At 43.3% G+C, this 16,609-nt stretch overlaps 1 protein-coding gene across 6 annotated transcripts in view; it reads left to right on the top strand.

Annotated features, from left to right (window-relative positions):
• pot1 (protection of telomeres 1 homolog) overlaps window positions 1-16,609 on the top strand; it is a 116,900-nt gene that overhangs the window by 45,135 nt on the left and 55,156 nt on the right. For 5 of the 6 annotated variants that reach the window (XM_060914781.1, XM_060914779.1, XM_060914780.1 and 2 more), the window contains 4 exons: window positions 994-1,094; window positions 4,196-4,303; window positions 4,458-4,511; window positions 7,025-7,130. In XM_060914781.1, the coding sequence (XP_060770764.1) occupies window positions 994-1,094; window positions 4,196-4,303; window positions 4,458-4,511; window positions 7,025-7,130 (369 nt within the window). The remainder of the gene's footprint in view (window positions 1-993; window positions 1,095-4,195; window positions 4,304-4,457; window positions 4,512-7,024; window positions 7,131-16,609) is intronic. The other variant, XM_060914782.1, reaches the window with a different exon arrangement.

Raw genomic sequence — 16,609 nt, 5'->3', positions numbered from 1 at the left:
ACTACCTCATGAAGCTGGTTCAGATAATGCCAATAGTGTGCAAAGCTGTTATCAAGGTAAATAGTGACGACTTTGAAGAATCTAAAAGATGAAACTTTTTTTGAACACTTTTTTTGTTTACCATATAATTCCATATGTTATTTCATAATTTTGATATGTTCAGTATTATTCTACAATGTAGGAAAAAAAAATAAAAACATTGAATTTGAAGGCGTTTCCAAACTTTTGACTGGTACTGTGTGTGTGTGTGTGTGTGTGTGTGTGTTATGCGCGCACACACACGAGGGTAAGTCAAAAAGTTCTAAGAAAAATTGAAAAAAAATCTTTATTTATAAAAATAACAAAGCTACTTCTCAACATATCCTCCATTTAAATCTAAACACTTCTGCAAGCGGTGTTTTGATTGGAGAATTCCTTCTTTGTAGAATTCTGGGGGGATGTCTCATACACACACGTGCGCACGCACATATATATCAAGGGAAAAACACGAACCCAATATTGTGAATCAAATTGACTTGTGAATTGGGTGAATCATTACATGCCTAGAATTTAATGTTTAGTACATCATAATACTTTTGATTTAGAATAAATTTGTTCCTGCTCACTACCCCTTCAGGGCCAGTCATTGGTCCTTCACTTACAGCTTAGTGTTCTGACATTGTTTCTCCTCTTTTCTTCTGTACACTCGCTGCACTTCAGGTAATGTGGTACACCTCATTCATCTGAGGGTTAGCTGAGTGCACCTGCTCCAGAATCAGCTTCAGTTCTTGAATCGAATTGTGTTGAATAACAAATTGATCACAGCTTCCAATACAGTTTTTTGTGCGGCCTTAACCTAAGTGTTAGATGTGTTTTTCAAGCATTCTCTCTCTTTCAAATCTGTGACTATAGCATGAGAAAGTTGAGTAAGTGAACCTAACTTCTTGAATCTTTTAAACTTAAAGTATAAAATGTTAAGTGTATTTTCTTTTCTTTTCTCTCTCTCTGTCTCAGATAAAGACACACAGAGTTCAGACCCATCACAACACACATCAATCAATGTCATTATTTTTGGTACACTTGCGAAGGATTTTTCACAGGCTGTTAATCAAGGGGTAAGCCTTTGCTTTAATACATTAAAACCTACCTTTTAAGAAACCTATGGTGTTGTTGAGTTTCCTGCTGAAATGATCCCTGAGCTCAATTTCATTAAATTTAATACCATTAGTAATGAAAGCTCTGCAGGAATAGTTTTAAACCATAATGCGATTATACTTTTACCCAGTGGGAGTTTCACTCTTCAGATGTATTAAAAAGGTTGTATTAAATACTGGATATTGAATAACTATTTGTTTTTATTATAATTCTGAACACTACATTGTTCACCAAGCCTTTGATTAAATCCTGCTGTCACCAACTAATGGTGTTCTGAAGTAAAATTTGTGTGAATATGATGTTAAAAGCATGATAGTAGCACAGGTGCTGTATTGAAAATGCAAACACAACACAATTATCATAGTTTGGATTGCCTCCCTGTTGGCTGTGTGACAGAAAAATCCTCCCTGAGAGACCTGTCTGTTAATCTGAGCCCTGCTGCTTTGCTTTATGAAATGTTGCTTTTTTGCTCTCCGGATCCTGTCCTGCTATCCCCTCAAGTCCTCGTGACTGCCTTATCTTCGTTTTGCTCATTAGCCCAAGAGCTGCTTTTTCATCAGGAGCCCTCCACTGTGGCTTATCCTCACTGTTATTGTTAGTGTTATGCTGAGCGTGACTCGTTGACTTCTTGTTTGTGGAGTGGGCTAAGCTCCCGGATAGGCTGTGGAAAGAGCACTTCTTATGTAATGTGAGCTGATGCTAAAACCCTCTGCGTGATTACAGTAGACACATGGCAGCTTTTATAAAGGCTTTGTCAGTTTGCTTTCTTGCATTTATAAAGAAGGATTAAACTTCCAGAAGGAGGCATCCACGTCAAATGCTTTTGTTTAATTTCGAGAAAGAGGAGGGCGTCTCTGTTGTTGCCTACAGCCGTATATAAATGCTCAGGTGTAATTAGTACACGGGGGTGGAAAAGAAGTTAGCCAACTAGAGCCTCGGTAAAACATTTTACAGCAGAAATCATGATAATTCCAAATGGGCTAATACAGTTCTTTAAACAGAAATAAGAATTTGATGTGCAATAAAAACATGTTTGATTGGAAATTCAAATCATTTAAACTTTTTTTTTTAATTTTAGCCAAGTGGGTGATGCAATGGCCTCTGCTATCATAAATTAATTATCTCTCCTAGAGGACCAGTAAAAGCTTTCAAGTGCGCTACCAAGAAACCTAACTGACAAGGATAAAAATGCGTATGGGGGGTGAAAAAATTCGAAACACCAGTTTTGATTTCAGTGGCATTTCAAATTCAATGTGCTTCATGGTGGTGAAGCACACCATCATGGCACCTCCATGATGTAGCTATAGCTCATGCTATTCATTCTGAATTTACTCCCTGCTGTACTACACACACTGGCCGAGGTGCAGTCTGGCTGATTTTTACTAGGTGCATAAATTAGCGAGCATATAAAAAATCACAGATAATAATAATTTTTTAGGCTGTCAAGTATGTGGAAGCACTCATGAAACTGAGTGCAGTGCAAAGACATTTAGCACGGCATGTAGTCACCTTGCAGTTAAATATACTAGAGACTAATGGAATGTAATAGCTAAGGAACTAGTTACATTAATACAGGCTAAAGCAGGCCTGGGCATTTTCCGGCCCGCAGGCCACATCCGGCCCTTTGGTTCATTCTAACCGGCCCGCGTAAGGTTAATTAGAAATTACAAAATAAACGTATTTTCTAATTTTACCTCATGCATGGACTGAATGTGCATTGCTTTTATTTTTAAGTTGTGTTCAACAAAAACGCAATGCGCGCGACATGAAATCCCACGAAACCTAATCCCGCAAATTTGTCCAGACCAACCACAAACTTGTACGTCATCCTTCAAACGGTCCAGCCAATCACATAGTGTGACGTCACCAGCAGGAGCCCGAGCCGATCTGTAGATCTGATACCTACACCGAATGGACTGATGATCATCCGTCAGCTGTGCTTCGCATCTCCACCTCAGACATTCAACCTGACTTTGATGCACTCGTTAAAGACCAACAGAGACTAGATTTCTCACTGAACAAATAAACAACACCAAATGAGGTGATTAGACTACAAATGTGGGCATCCTTATTATAATATGATGTATCTTGTTTGATATTTGGAGTAGAAAGACAATATTGTGATGTCTTTATTGTGTTTTGGGCTGAATGTGACTGAAAAAAAAATGGTACAAACGTTCACACTGTTAACCATTGTTTTGGGAAATTTGATTGAATAAATGACATTTTTTGTCAGGCAACCTCGTTTTTTCCATACTCTTACCAGTCTTAGCAGCTTGTAAAACAATGTTATTTATTGCTTTATATAAAGAAATACAGTTAATATTATGCAGAATTTAGTTCAGCCTTATGGTCCGGCCCTCCACAAAATTCTGTTTCTCATGTGGCCCCATGAAAAAAATAATTGCCCACTCCTGGGCTAAAGGAACTGGATGAGTCTCATATCATGTAACATGTTTGCACCTTCAGCAAAAAGTCAGTAAGTCGCTGGTTGACATTTTGGCAACGAGATGTGGTGGTTTGTTCTCACACGATACACGAAAGCCCTCGCATCTTTATATTCTCGAGTATATTTAACTGCGAGGTGACTGCATGTCGTGCTAAAAAAAAAAAAAAAACATGAGTGCAGTTCTATTATAAAATTTGTTCCAATTATTGTTCTAAAATAAATGTGAAAAACTTAAGTATGACTCCTTTAACTGTTTGTTCAGGTCCAAATGCTCTGTAACAGGAGCCGCAGGAAGGGGTCCCGCAGGTGACCATCCTCATCCAGCAACCCACATTCAAAAAAAAAAGCCAGTAAACTTTAGGGAAACACTAATCAATCTATCTTGGTCTTCAAACAATGTTTTCTCCTGTTTGACTAAAATGAAAGCCTACAGCCTCCTCATCCTTTCATAAATAAGATTTGAAAACCCTTGCTTTCAGCACTCATTTAAGTCCACAAATCCAGGCATGAGTGAGATCCATTCCCTGAGCTCATCTCAATGCTCACTCTTAATTTACTGGCATTGTGCTGTTTTTGATCATCTTTTGTCTGTCCTACTGCTTATTGCTCTAGGACATTGTCTTATTGTCTGGCTTCACCATCAGTAAGTCGCCCACTGAACAGACCGACAGACTGCATCCGTGTCTTTTGGAGATGAGTAGCACTGATGCCTGCGTGTATGTGAGTACCTAACGCTAACAATGGCAAGCATTTTTGTTTGAAATGCACAAGCTTTGTATCGCTTTGTTTGTTTTTCACCAGAAGAAGACATAACACTGGCTCCGTGGTTTGTCGTATTTGCCATAGGATTGATTTCACATGGTGTGTTTCACAGGTGTACTCATCTAATGTGTTTGTCTCCAGTGGGCCTGCTGTTGCCAGCTCCGAGGTACTGTGTTTGCTTGCATATGAGCCTAAAGGCAGCAGTAAGTCTGATGCTACATTTCAAAGAAGAAATACGGCTAGTACAGTTGCAAATGTGCTTACGCCATTATGCTGTTTTACATTTCATGGCAAAGAACAAGCTGATTGCACGAAAAGAGCAGCTCGTCTGGGAAGACAGGCGCTTCCCCGTGTGTGCCATTATTTCTTTTCTATAAAGCAGATTGCAGTTTCATAATAGGCAGCTGACTAATCCTAATCGCATCCTTTCCAACTGTCTTTGTGTGGTTTCTGTGCTGCTAATGGTGCATTTTATATGAAATCCATAATTGTATGTGATTTACATATTGATATGAAAGTTGATTTCAGAATATTTTAGCTAAAAGTTTCAGCTTTTGTACTCTGTAGCAGTAGAGGTAATGCACTTCTTGATTGGACCTGTTTACTGTTAAGTAGTAATTGTTGTATTACAAAGCTACATTTAGATGGAGCACTGTTATTTGTGCTTATGCATGGATCACTTGTATTGCAAGTAGATTCTGCTCAAAATCCATAAATTGTTTGTTTTATAAAATGTTTGTTTGAAATGACCAATCGTCTGTTCTGGCTGGAGGCATTGCAACCGATTTCAAACTCACTGCTCTTCTGAAAGCAACTCAGCCATTTTGAGTCCTTGTCACACTACCAGTTGGTTTTGTGCTTGTTTAAATAATAATAAATGTTTTTGCTTATTACAAAAATCTTCCCTGTTTACATCCTTGATTTTTACATGGCCCATTAGGGAGCCCACTCCATTATGTTAATTTCTTATTTTCCAGAATGTTAATATGTGGTTGAACAGTTGTACTTCAAATCTAGTGTCTGTCTTATTTTATGCATGTGTATATTGTGTGCTTGTTTGTCTAATCCTATGCGATTGTCCAGTGCTACCAGTCAAAAATTTGAACATACTTGATACAATTACATTACAGGCATTTAGCAGATACTCTTATCCATAGTAATGTACAACAGACCCAGGGCAGCCTGGGGAGCAGTTAGGGGTTAGATACCTTGCTCAAGTGCACTTCAGCCATTCCTGCTGGTCCAGGGAATCGACCCGGCAACCTGTTGGTCCCAAAGCTGCTTCTCTAACCATTAGGCCATGGCTTCCTCATTGTTTTTCATAATCATTATGACCAAAAGGATTATGCCTCAAACTTGTTCCAAAAACAAATATAAATAATAATAATGATGGAGACTGTGACTAAAGTCATAGTAATTTGCGCTAGCTGTTACAAACCGGGACGTCTGGCCACCGTACCCTGTAGATCCAGAATGGTAAGAGTTAGAGAATGACGCTTAGTGAGGAAATGTTGCACCCTGCCGCCCTGAAAAAAAAAAAGCAAAACACAAAACCACTGATTGAAAAAATCATGAAAATTGACAGTTATAAGTCTCATCTCATCTCATTATCTTTAGCCGCTTTATCCTGCTCTACAGGGTCGCAGGCAAGCTGGAGCCTATCCCAGCTGACTACGGGCGAAAGGCGGGGTACACCCTGGACAAGTCGCCAGGTCATCACAGGGCTGACACATAGACACAGACAGCCATTCACACCTACGGTCAATTTAGAGTCACCAGTTAACCTAACCTGCATGTCTTTGGACTGTGGGGGAAACCGGAGCACCCGGAGGAAACCCACGCGGACACGGGGAGAACATGCAAACTCCACACAGAAAGGCCCTCGCCGGCCACGGGGCTCGAACCCAGACCTTCTTGATGTGAGGCGACAGCGCTAACCACTACACCACCGTGCCGCCCCACAGTTATAAGTGATTGGAAAAAAAAATCCCGTTTTTCATGGATCATTCCGGATCAGTGATCTGGATCGCCACCAAAAGTCATAGCAATGTCATTCAGCCCAGAGGTATTCTTCATGTAAAATTTGGTGGTGATTGGTTGAAAACTGAGGGAGAAATAGCATCCTAAAAAAAGCGTTAGGAGGATGATGATAAAGTAGAAAGATCCTGAGTGAGAGTAACAATTTGTGCCAGCACTGCTAGTGCAAAATAATAATAATAATAATAATAATAATAATTTATATCGCACCTTTCCATTTTGTGCCCATATAAATGCCCCCAGCAAATAGTTTAATTTATTAAGAGTTGAGGCAGAGCAGCCAGCAAGTGCAGCAAGTGTGGGAACATCGGCAAGACTGTTGGGAAACTATCGCAGCTGGTCCCCTCATAAAGAGTCTGACAGAATGCCAGCAGTGGGCCAAGCTGTTAAGACTTTAGACTTTGGTCACTGCATCATAGTTTAGCTGCATTCCTGATTATTTAGACATGAAAAATAGTAAAGAGAAGCCTTCATTGTGTTGGTCTGTTCAAACTTTTTACAGGTACTGACTGGCTGAAAGTTTTCATGCTTTGGTGCTACTCGATTACATTCAGGAGAAGCTGACGCCATGCTGTTGTGCTTGTGTTTATTATTCATATGCATCACTATTCCTCTACATCACTCTTTTTTCTCTATATTCAGTCCAGGTACACGTATCTCCCTTTAAATGAACTGAAACCCAACAGAATAGTGAATGTGTATGGTGTGGTGACCTTCTTCAAACACCCTTTTCCCACCAAAGGCACAGGTGAGTCCCCAAAATACAGTAATAATGTGTTTTTATTGTCATTTGTGCCCTCAAGCTCATGCTGAGGCTGAGGGAAAGTTGGAGCTCAGCAGTGCACTTAAACCTCTACCGTATAGCTAGTAGGTATGATGGGAAAACATCATTGCAAACCTTTCGTAAATACATGAAAATACACAAAAACTTAGTCTCTAATAGTTAAATAAATGCAAAGTTATGCCTGTCTGTAGCATTTTGAAAACATCGAGAATAAAATGACTAAAAAGCAGAATTGCTTTATATTTTTTTTACTGCATTAGTGAACATTGCCAGCCTATAAACTTGAATATTAATAAACATTGAGAAATATTAAGTTGGCATATGTATTCATTATGTGGGTTCACCACCCACAGAGGTAGCAGTAGGGGTTTGGTGCAGTGTGGATTGGGTGGCAGTCGAAGGCAGGGGCCTCGACGACCTGACCCCCGGACACAGCGGCTGGCTGTTGGGACATGGAATGTCACTTCGCTGGGGGGGAAGGAGCCTGAGCTTGTGCGGGAGGTTGAGAGGTACCGGCTAGAGATAGTCGGGCTCACCTCCACGCACAGCTTGGGCTCTGGAACCCAGCTCCTCGAGAGGGGCTGGACTTTCCACTTCTCTGGAGTCGCCCATGGTGAGCGGCGGCGGGCTGGTGTGGGCTTCCTTATAGCTCCCCAGCTCAGCCGCCATGTGTTGGAGTTTACCCCAGTGAACGAGAGGGTCGCCTCTCTGCGCCTTCGGATTGGGGAGAGGGCTCTTGCTGTTGTTTGTGCCTACGGGCCAAATAGCAGTATAGAGTATCCGGCCTTCTTGGAGTCCCTGGGAGAGGTACTGAGGGGTGCTCAGACTGGGGACTCCATTGTGCTACTGGGGGACTTCAATGCTCACGTGGGCGATGACAGTGACACCTGGAGGGGCGTGGTTGGGAGGAACGGCCTCCCCGATCTGAACCCGAGTGGTGTTTTGTTATTGGACTTCTGTGCTAGTCACAGTTTGTCCATAACGAACACCATGTTCGAGCATAGGGGTGTCCATAAGTGCACGTGGCACCAGGACACCTTAGGTCGGAGGTCGATGATCGACTTTGTAGTCGTGTCATCTGATCTCCGACCCTATGTCTTGGACACTCGGGTGAAGAGAGGGGCTGAGTTGTCAACTGATCACCACCTGGTGGTGAGTTGGATCCGCTGGCGGAGGAGGAAGCTGGACAGACCTGGCAGGCCCAAACGTATGGTGAGGGTCTGCTGGGAACGTCTGGCCGAGCACTCTGTTGGGGAGGTCTTTAACTCCCACCTCCGGGAGAGCTTTTCCCAGCTTCCGAGGGAGGCGGGGGACATTGAGTCTGAGTGGACCATGTTCTCTACCTCCATTGTGGACGCAGCTGTTCGGAGCTGTGGCCGCAAGGTCTCCGGTGCCTGTCGTGGCGGCAATCCCCGAACCCGGTGGTGGACACCGGAAGTAAGGGATGCCGTCAAGCTGAAGAAGGAGTCCTATCGGGCCATGTTGACCTCCGGGACTCCTGAGGCAGCCGACGGGTATCGGCAGGCCAGGCGTGCTGCAGCTCGGGCAGTTGCGGAGGCAAAAACTCGGAACTGGGAGGAGTTCGGGGAGGCCATGGAGAAGGACTATCGGTCGGCCTCGAAGAAATTCTGGCAAACCGTCCGGCGCCTCAGGAGGGGGAAGCAGTACTCTGCCAACACTGTTTACAGTGCGGGTGGGGAGCTGTTGACCTCGACTGGGGACATTGTCGGGCGGTGGAAGGAATACTTTGAGGATCTCCTCAATCCCACCGTCATGTCTTCCACTGAGGAGACTGAGGCTGATGACTCAGAGGTGGACTCGTCCATTACCCAAGCCGAAGTCACTGAGGTGGTTTGCAAGCTCCTCGGTGGCAGGGCACCGGGGGTGGATGAGATCCGCCCTGAGTATCTCAAGTCTCTGGATGTTGTGGGGCTGTCTTGGTTGACACGCCTCTGCAACATCGCGTGGCGGTCGGGGACAGTGCCTCTGGAGTGGCAGACTGGGGTGGTGGTCCCTCTTTTTAAGAAAGGGGACCGGAGAGTGTGCTCCAATTATAGGGGAATCACACTTCTCAGCCTCCCAGGGAAAGTTTACTCCAGGGTACTGGAGAGGAGAATTCGACCGATAGTCGAACCTCGGATCCAGGAGGAACAATGCGGTTTTCGTCCTGGTCGCGGAACACTGGACCAGCTCTATACCCTTCATAGGGTGCTCGAGGGTTCATGGGAGTTTGCCCAACCAGTCCACATGTGCTTTGTGGATCTGGAGAAGGCATTCGACCGTGTCCCCCGTGGTATTCTGTGGGGGGTGCTTCGGGAGTATGGGGTTCGGGGCTCTTTGCTAAGGGCTGTCCGGTCCCTGTACGAACGGAGCAGGAGTCTGGTTCGCATTGCCGGCAGTAAGTCAGACCTGTTCCCAGTGCATGTTGGACTCCGTCAGGGCTGCCCTTTGTCACCGGTTCTGTTCATAATTTTTATGGACAGAATTTCTAGGCGCAGCCAGGGGCCGGAAGGAATCCTGTTTGGGAACCACAGGATTTCATCTCTGCTTTTTGCGGATGATGTTGTCCTGTTGGCTTCTTCAAACCAGGACCTTCAGCATGCACTGGGGCGGTTTGCAGTCGAGTGTGAAGCGGCTGGGATGAGAATCAGCACCTCCAAGTCCGAGGCCATGGTTCTCGACCGGAAAAGGGTGGCTTGCCCTCTCCAGGTTGGTGGAGAAGTCCTGCCTCAAGTGGAGGAGTTTAAGTATCTCGGGATCTTGTTCACGAGTGAGGGAAGGATGGAGCGTGAGATCGACAGGCGGATCGGTGCAGCCTCCGCAGTGATGCGGTCGCTTTACCGGTCCGTCGTGGTGAAGAAGGAGCTGAGCCAAAAGGCGAAGCTCTCAATTTACCGGTCGATCTACGTTCCGACTCTCACCTATGGTCATGAGCTTTGGGTAATGACAGAAAGAACAAGATCGCGGATACAAGCGGCTGAAATGAGTTTCCTTCGCAGGGTGGCTGGGCGCTCCCTTAGAGATAGGGTGAGAAGCACAGTCACTCGGGAGGAGCTCGGAGTAGAGCCGCTGCTCCTCCACATCGAGAGGAACCAGCTGAGGTGGCTCGGGCATCTTTTTCGGATGCCTCCTGGACGCCTCCCTGGGGAGGTGTTCCAGGCATGTCCCCCCGGGAGGAGGCCCCGGGGAAGACCCAGGACACGCTGGAGGGACTATGTCTCTCGGCTGGCCTGGGAACGCCTCGGTGTTCTTCCCGAGGAGCTGGCCGAGGTGTCTGGGGAAAGGGAAGTTTGGGCTTCCATGCTTAGACTGCTGCCTCCGCGACCCGGTCCTGGATAAGCGGAAGAAGACGAGACGAGACGAGATGTATTCATTAGTGTTAAATAACAGCATGTCCCTAATTGTTGATAACTTACTGAACTTTGGTCTTCAGCTGTAAATATGCAGCATGTTTGCAGTCTCCAGTGTGAATTTTGCTTGTTAAAAACCACAAAAATGTTAAGTCTGGCCATCCTTAAAAAAAAAATCCGTTTCCTGTCCACCGGGTGAGCAAAAAAATTTTCAGTCGGGAGGGAGGGATTTTTTATTTTTTTTATGGATGGATAAGAAATCGCAATGCTGTGTTTGCTTTTTCTTTCAGTACTTTTTTTTTATTACAAAAGCAGACACAATTAATAAAATATGACAGTTTAATCAACTGAAACTTGTACAAAAACTTTAAGTTAGCATTTTAAATGCTGACTGCAACATTTGCAAAACTTTTACAAAGGTACTTAAAATGTCCGACACACAGACTTTTTGTAGTTCTAAATCGAGCGTTAGGCCTAGTTCGGATGAAATTACACTATTAAAATGATCACTGAATGATTTGTTTTTCTGAATCTTTACTATTTTGTTGTTCGCTAGAATACCATTTTGCGATTTCACACTTAAGCAAATGTTTGAAAACTCCGGATCTCCTTCCTTCATGGTGGCTGCCATTTTTTTGTGCCGCACGGCGCATGCGCAGAGCTGATTCAATTCTATATTCTGCGCGGAATGCAGGGCTTTCCACAAGCGCCGGCTGCCGGCCATACAGCCGACTACACAAATAAGTCCAGCCGGCTACTTTAATGACTATTTTTGTAGCCCACAGGCTCTAAATATTAATTTTCGATTTTAATAAAATTAAATGTTTATCTAACGGACTGATAAGAATGTCAAACTGAACCGCACTCATTTAAGTTGTGATTCGCGCTGTTTGTACCGATAATAACCACAAATTCCCTGCCGACTTCGTTGATCAAGGGAGAGTAACTCATCCGCGGCCCCGACATGCGGTGTGCGCGCGCGCACTCGGCGGAGGCAGTAGTGTGTCGGGGCCGTCGGAGGGAACAGAAGCAGAGATGACGCTTATTTTGTCTCCGGTAAACCAGTCTTCTCTCGTTCAGTTACGTGCTGGCATCAAAAGACACCGTTGGCTGTAAATGAAACCAAACTGAGCCGTTGGAGTGTATTTTCATACACAAATGGAGAAATGTTCGCTGAGTGTTTAATTGTGTAGCCCCACTGCAGACCGCTGTCGTTGTTAATTCATAGCATGCTCAGCTGCGTGAATGTGTCATGCACCGAAAATAAGAGATTTACAAGCCAGGAACGCCTCATGATGCAATACGCAAGAAAAGAAAGAAGATTTACTGCCATTTTACTTTGTATTTTAGTAAAGTGAATAAATAAATGGTCTGTGGAAAATACATTTAATCCTGGGAACTGTGTGCACAGGAGTTTTTGTGTTTACTACCCCCCCCCCCCCCCCCCCCCCCCCCCCGGATGGCTACTTATTTGGCCCCTGGGAATGCGGAAATGTCAAGTTTGATTTTAGATTTACGAACCCGGAAAAAATGTCGAAAAACCGGCGTTAAAAAAAAATTTTCACCCGCACAAATGGTCATTGTAGAGACTTACTTTTACTCAATGATGAAACTTTGGTTAATGCTGGTGTTGATTTTTATTTTTTGTGCGCACGCATTTTTTTGGCTTTGTAGTTTAAAATTTCATGTTAACTAATATGTTAAATGATATCAGCAAAGGGAACTTAAATATAGCATTGCCTTCATTGGAATAATTTGTATTTCTACATTACCATTTGAAGAGAAATGTGTGAATAGAAATATGTAGTAAATTGTAATGACAAAGCAGCAGCATTAAACTATCAATAATTGCAGAATAGAATTGGCAAATATATTGACAAATACAAAAAAGCAATGCATTTATGTTTTGTGTGTTACGTAAGGAGTAATGGAGATATTTAGGCAGTGCCTAAAAGCGGAGTTCCTGCTGAGTGTATGAGTAAAGTATTTGCAAGGGCACAAAATCAACCTGAATAACATTTTAGCCTATGAACCATTTGAATTGTGTAGTGTATTTCGCGTCAGTAAATTGCTGCATTGTCTTGTGACAGTGATGCCAATAATGAGGTATGCATCGCAGTTACGAACACGTTTATTCCTTTCTTTGATACCGCATGCCATGCACCAGAAACAACACCACAACATTTTATTATGGTGTGACTCGGCTTTCAGCGCTTGCACTTTACATCATTACTATATAGTTATGATCCAACATCAAACTTGATACGTCAAACAGTTGTCTGGTTACATCTTTCACATGCATGTGCTTTTGGAGCTCAGAGCTCACAGCCACAACCTGCAAAGCGCACGCATGCCATTAGGACTAATTGTCATGCACCTGTTCCTAATTAGAGCTCAATCGCAGCGTGTACATATAAGGACTCTCAGTAACACAGGCTTTCGCAAAGTCTTGTATTTTGTGTCTCTTTTCTGGTTTTGACCCTGTTTGTGTTTTTGAACTGTGAGTATTTCTGATATCCTGTCTGTGACTCACTCGACCACTGCCTGTTATTCGACTCTGCCTTTGTCTCCGTTATGGATCTGTTTGCTAGCGTGCTTTCAATAAAACTCTTCCTGCACTTGCATCCATCTACCGTGCTTACATGACAGAAGCTGTCAATTTTCCAACAAGCTACTGGACTAATAAAACTGCTTAACTCGTTTTATGTGAAACTGTTGTGAATATTTTCCGACAAATGTGTTGGTAAATAATCCTGCATTATTTTTAAAAAGCAAATTAAAACTCAAAACCCATCTATCTTATGTAAATAAAGATACAAATTCCGTTATTCAGTGGTCAAGTGTTTCAGATCCGTTGCCTTGCACTTACTGTCGGGTTCCCTGTGATGTTCGGTGTTTGTATGCACACACATTGTATGGACAAAGCCACCAAAAATCAGGTTGATGCGTTACCATATTCTTTTAAATATATTTAGAACATTAGAGGCTGTATGTATAGACATTTTGTATTTCGGAAAATGTGCGATCCCATTTTATCTCCTTAGTAATGAAGCAGACGAGTGATTTCCCTCTGGGGGCATGATCTTGCGCACACACAGGAGCACTTATTTGGTTCTGCCACTTATTTGTCCAGTGAAATATGCTGTGAGTGATTGCAGACTAATAGCATTTTCTAAATGAAGTTTCAATCTTGCATCACCAGTGTTAATCTTTCATTATCCTCTGATAAACATCTAACTTTCATTGTATATGGAAGTAATCATTAAACATGTTTATACCACAGTGTGGTTGAATTCTTAAATTTGATTGGTCAGAAGGTGTGCATTAATGTTTGATTAATGTCTAAAATTAGCGTTAGATTTATATTAATGTACTTGCGCTTGTATCTTATTATTTCTATTGTAATAGCTCCTGCACAGGGACTTGTATGGTGACAAGTTGCCGTTCTTGTGAGTTCTTTAGTGAAGGAATGACTGACTGTTGTAACAAAAGTGATGACAGGACCTAACTCGTCCCACCGATGTTCTGCAATATCAGATACAACTATAAACCTTTAAAAAGCATGTTGTTGTGTTCATTAAAGCTTGACGGTCTTTCGATTTCATAAAATCGGTGAAATTTAGTTCCCGCTGAAATTTGGTCATTGTGATGTATGTTTATTTCTGTAATATCTCGCAAAATATCAGGCCATTCTGTGGCTGGGAAGTTATTTAATTTGTGGGGATTCCCTTGCAAATAATGTGCATGAAATCGCTCACTTTGTGCAGTCTAGCAGACAGAGGAAATCCACGCGCAGGTTTACCACCTTCTTTTTTGGGGGCTTTACGGCAGCTGGCATCCACAGTGTTGCATTACTGCCATCTACGGGTTTACCTTGACCGTGTACTGACAGTTACATCATTCTGTCGCTAAACGAACAGCTGATCACACAGAGGTGCTCGCTGACTGCCAATATTTTATTAGTTTGGTCCTGCGTTTCCTTTCCTTCCCAACATGTCTTTTCTTCTCGCTTTCCGTTACTGTGGTCAGTCTTGAACGTTTTATTTGCGTCCTCCATTTTTCTCTCCTGTTTCAAATTTGTATCTCACAATGCTGTGTGTGAACGGGGAAAGACCACCACATGATGCATCATGTAGTATCTTGAACTGGGTCACGGTGAAGCCAGAAAAAATAGCAGAGACTTTAGGGCCATGTGGCTCTAAATTCATTAATTATTCTATTTAAAAACTAATACAATTGGAAGCCTGTAATTTGAATTCAGTATCTTTCAGTCCACTAAACAAAAATAACTGGGTGTCAGGGAAAATTATTTTTATGACCTACACTTGAAAAATCTGAAAGGCAGACTACCTTTAAGGAATGGAAAATTATAATAGTTGGCAAATACAGTGGAGCGCCGTTATAACACGGTAGTTGGGAACCAAAGAATCTGACCGTGTTATGAGTGAAAATGAGCAATCTGACAGTATGGAAAATCTGGCATGACTCGAGTAGCAAACATTCTATGAGCTTTATTTTTTAGATAAACCAACCCCCTGAAGAAATCCAATGAAGAAATTGCAAGCACTGTGATCATTTTTACCATGCTGATAACTCTGGGGGAAAAAAAAATGTTGACTGTCAATGTAACAAATAATATGTAATAAAATATTTTGCTGCCTTGCGCGTCCGCACACGTTCACGCTTCAAAACTCTCAGGTGGGGTTTACATTAGACCGTATCAGCGGATCATCAGATTAACGTTTTTAAAAACGATTCGCGTGCACACAGCAACGCCAATACACGGATACGCTAATCACATGACTAATTCGGCACGTAAGTTGAAATGTGTCAGTGCGGCTCATCGCTTCCTCCTCAGCAGCTGCGCTCCAAATCACTCCGCCCTGAACAGCGAGTGCCCTCTGGAGGGTGCGCACTCTGGCCCTGCGCAGCTCACAGAGCGCGCAAGTGTAGTGCACGAGCAGTGATTCGGGACTGAGCCGCTGTGCGCAAGTCACTTACCACTTGCAAGTGGAAGGATGGCAAGCCTAAAGACCATCATAGCTACACAATGGGCAGTATTTGCATCAGTATTTGCAGTATTTTCATACTTTTATACTCTTTAATGAAAGGTGATACAAGGCGGAAGTCCGCGCCGTTTTTCAGCAGTCGCGTCACATGACCAACGCCAGCGAATCAGGAAGGTGGATGTCACAGTGACGTCGTCCAATGACGACGCCAGCTAGAGCTCAGCACAGCGTATCCGCGTATTCTCAATGTTTACACAGCACCGGATCAGACACGATCTGGATTGAATACGTGGACCCTGGCAGATTCCCGTTTCCCGGCGTTTCCAGGCGTTTTAATGTAAATGGACAGTGCATCCGCGAAGAAAACGAGACAGATACGGTCTAATGTAAACTTGGCCTCACTCATGCGCTTCCGCTCTGAGCAGCACACACCTCAAGGACTGATTACATGCACCTGTCCCGGATTAGAGCAATGGATGCTTATGTATGTTATTTAAATAAATTTTATTTACATGTATATACATGTATAAAATAGATTTCTTTACAAAACTCCGGGGTTTTTTTCTATAGTGACATCCTATGTTTTGTGTTGCAAGGTATTAAAAATACAAGTTTGGCCTGCTCTGAACATCCATCCATCTATCCATTATCTGTAGGCGTTTATCCTGTGCAGGGTCACGGGAAAGCTGGAGCCTATCCCCAAGGATGCGTTATCCTAATGGGCTTCATGGGCAGCTGCACGGGGCCTCGGAGGTAGTGAGATCGGAAAATATGAAATGATATTTTCAGAAGTTTTGATCATATTGATAACATTTTTGATGCATTTCGCCACCCGTAAGGAAGCCCACCGTGTCCCGTCGCATAAATCACCCGGCATTGTCAATATGATTACTGTCCACCATGTCTTCACACGCTACACCAGCTTGAGTTCAATGATTTAATTAATGACTTCGCTTTCCACAAAAGTAGGAAAGTGCCCTTATAAGTTGACCCATGGCTGTCAAACTGAATGCGCAAAGCTGTGCGCCACTGCTGTTTGGGACATTACGTGTGTGAAAGGATGAAATGTTTCACATAGCCTAAC

Source organism: Neoarius graeffei, chromosome 2 (assembly GCF_027579695.1).
Source record: "Neoarius graeffei isolate fNeoGra1 chromosome 2, fNeoGra1.pri, whole genome shotgun sequence".
Classification (NCBI taxonomy): domain Eukaryota; kingdom Metazoa; phylum Chordata; class Actinopteri; order Siluriformes; family Ariidae; genus Neoarius; species Neoarius graeffei.
This window is presented reverse-complemented; position numbering and strand designations above follow the sequence as displayed.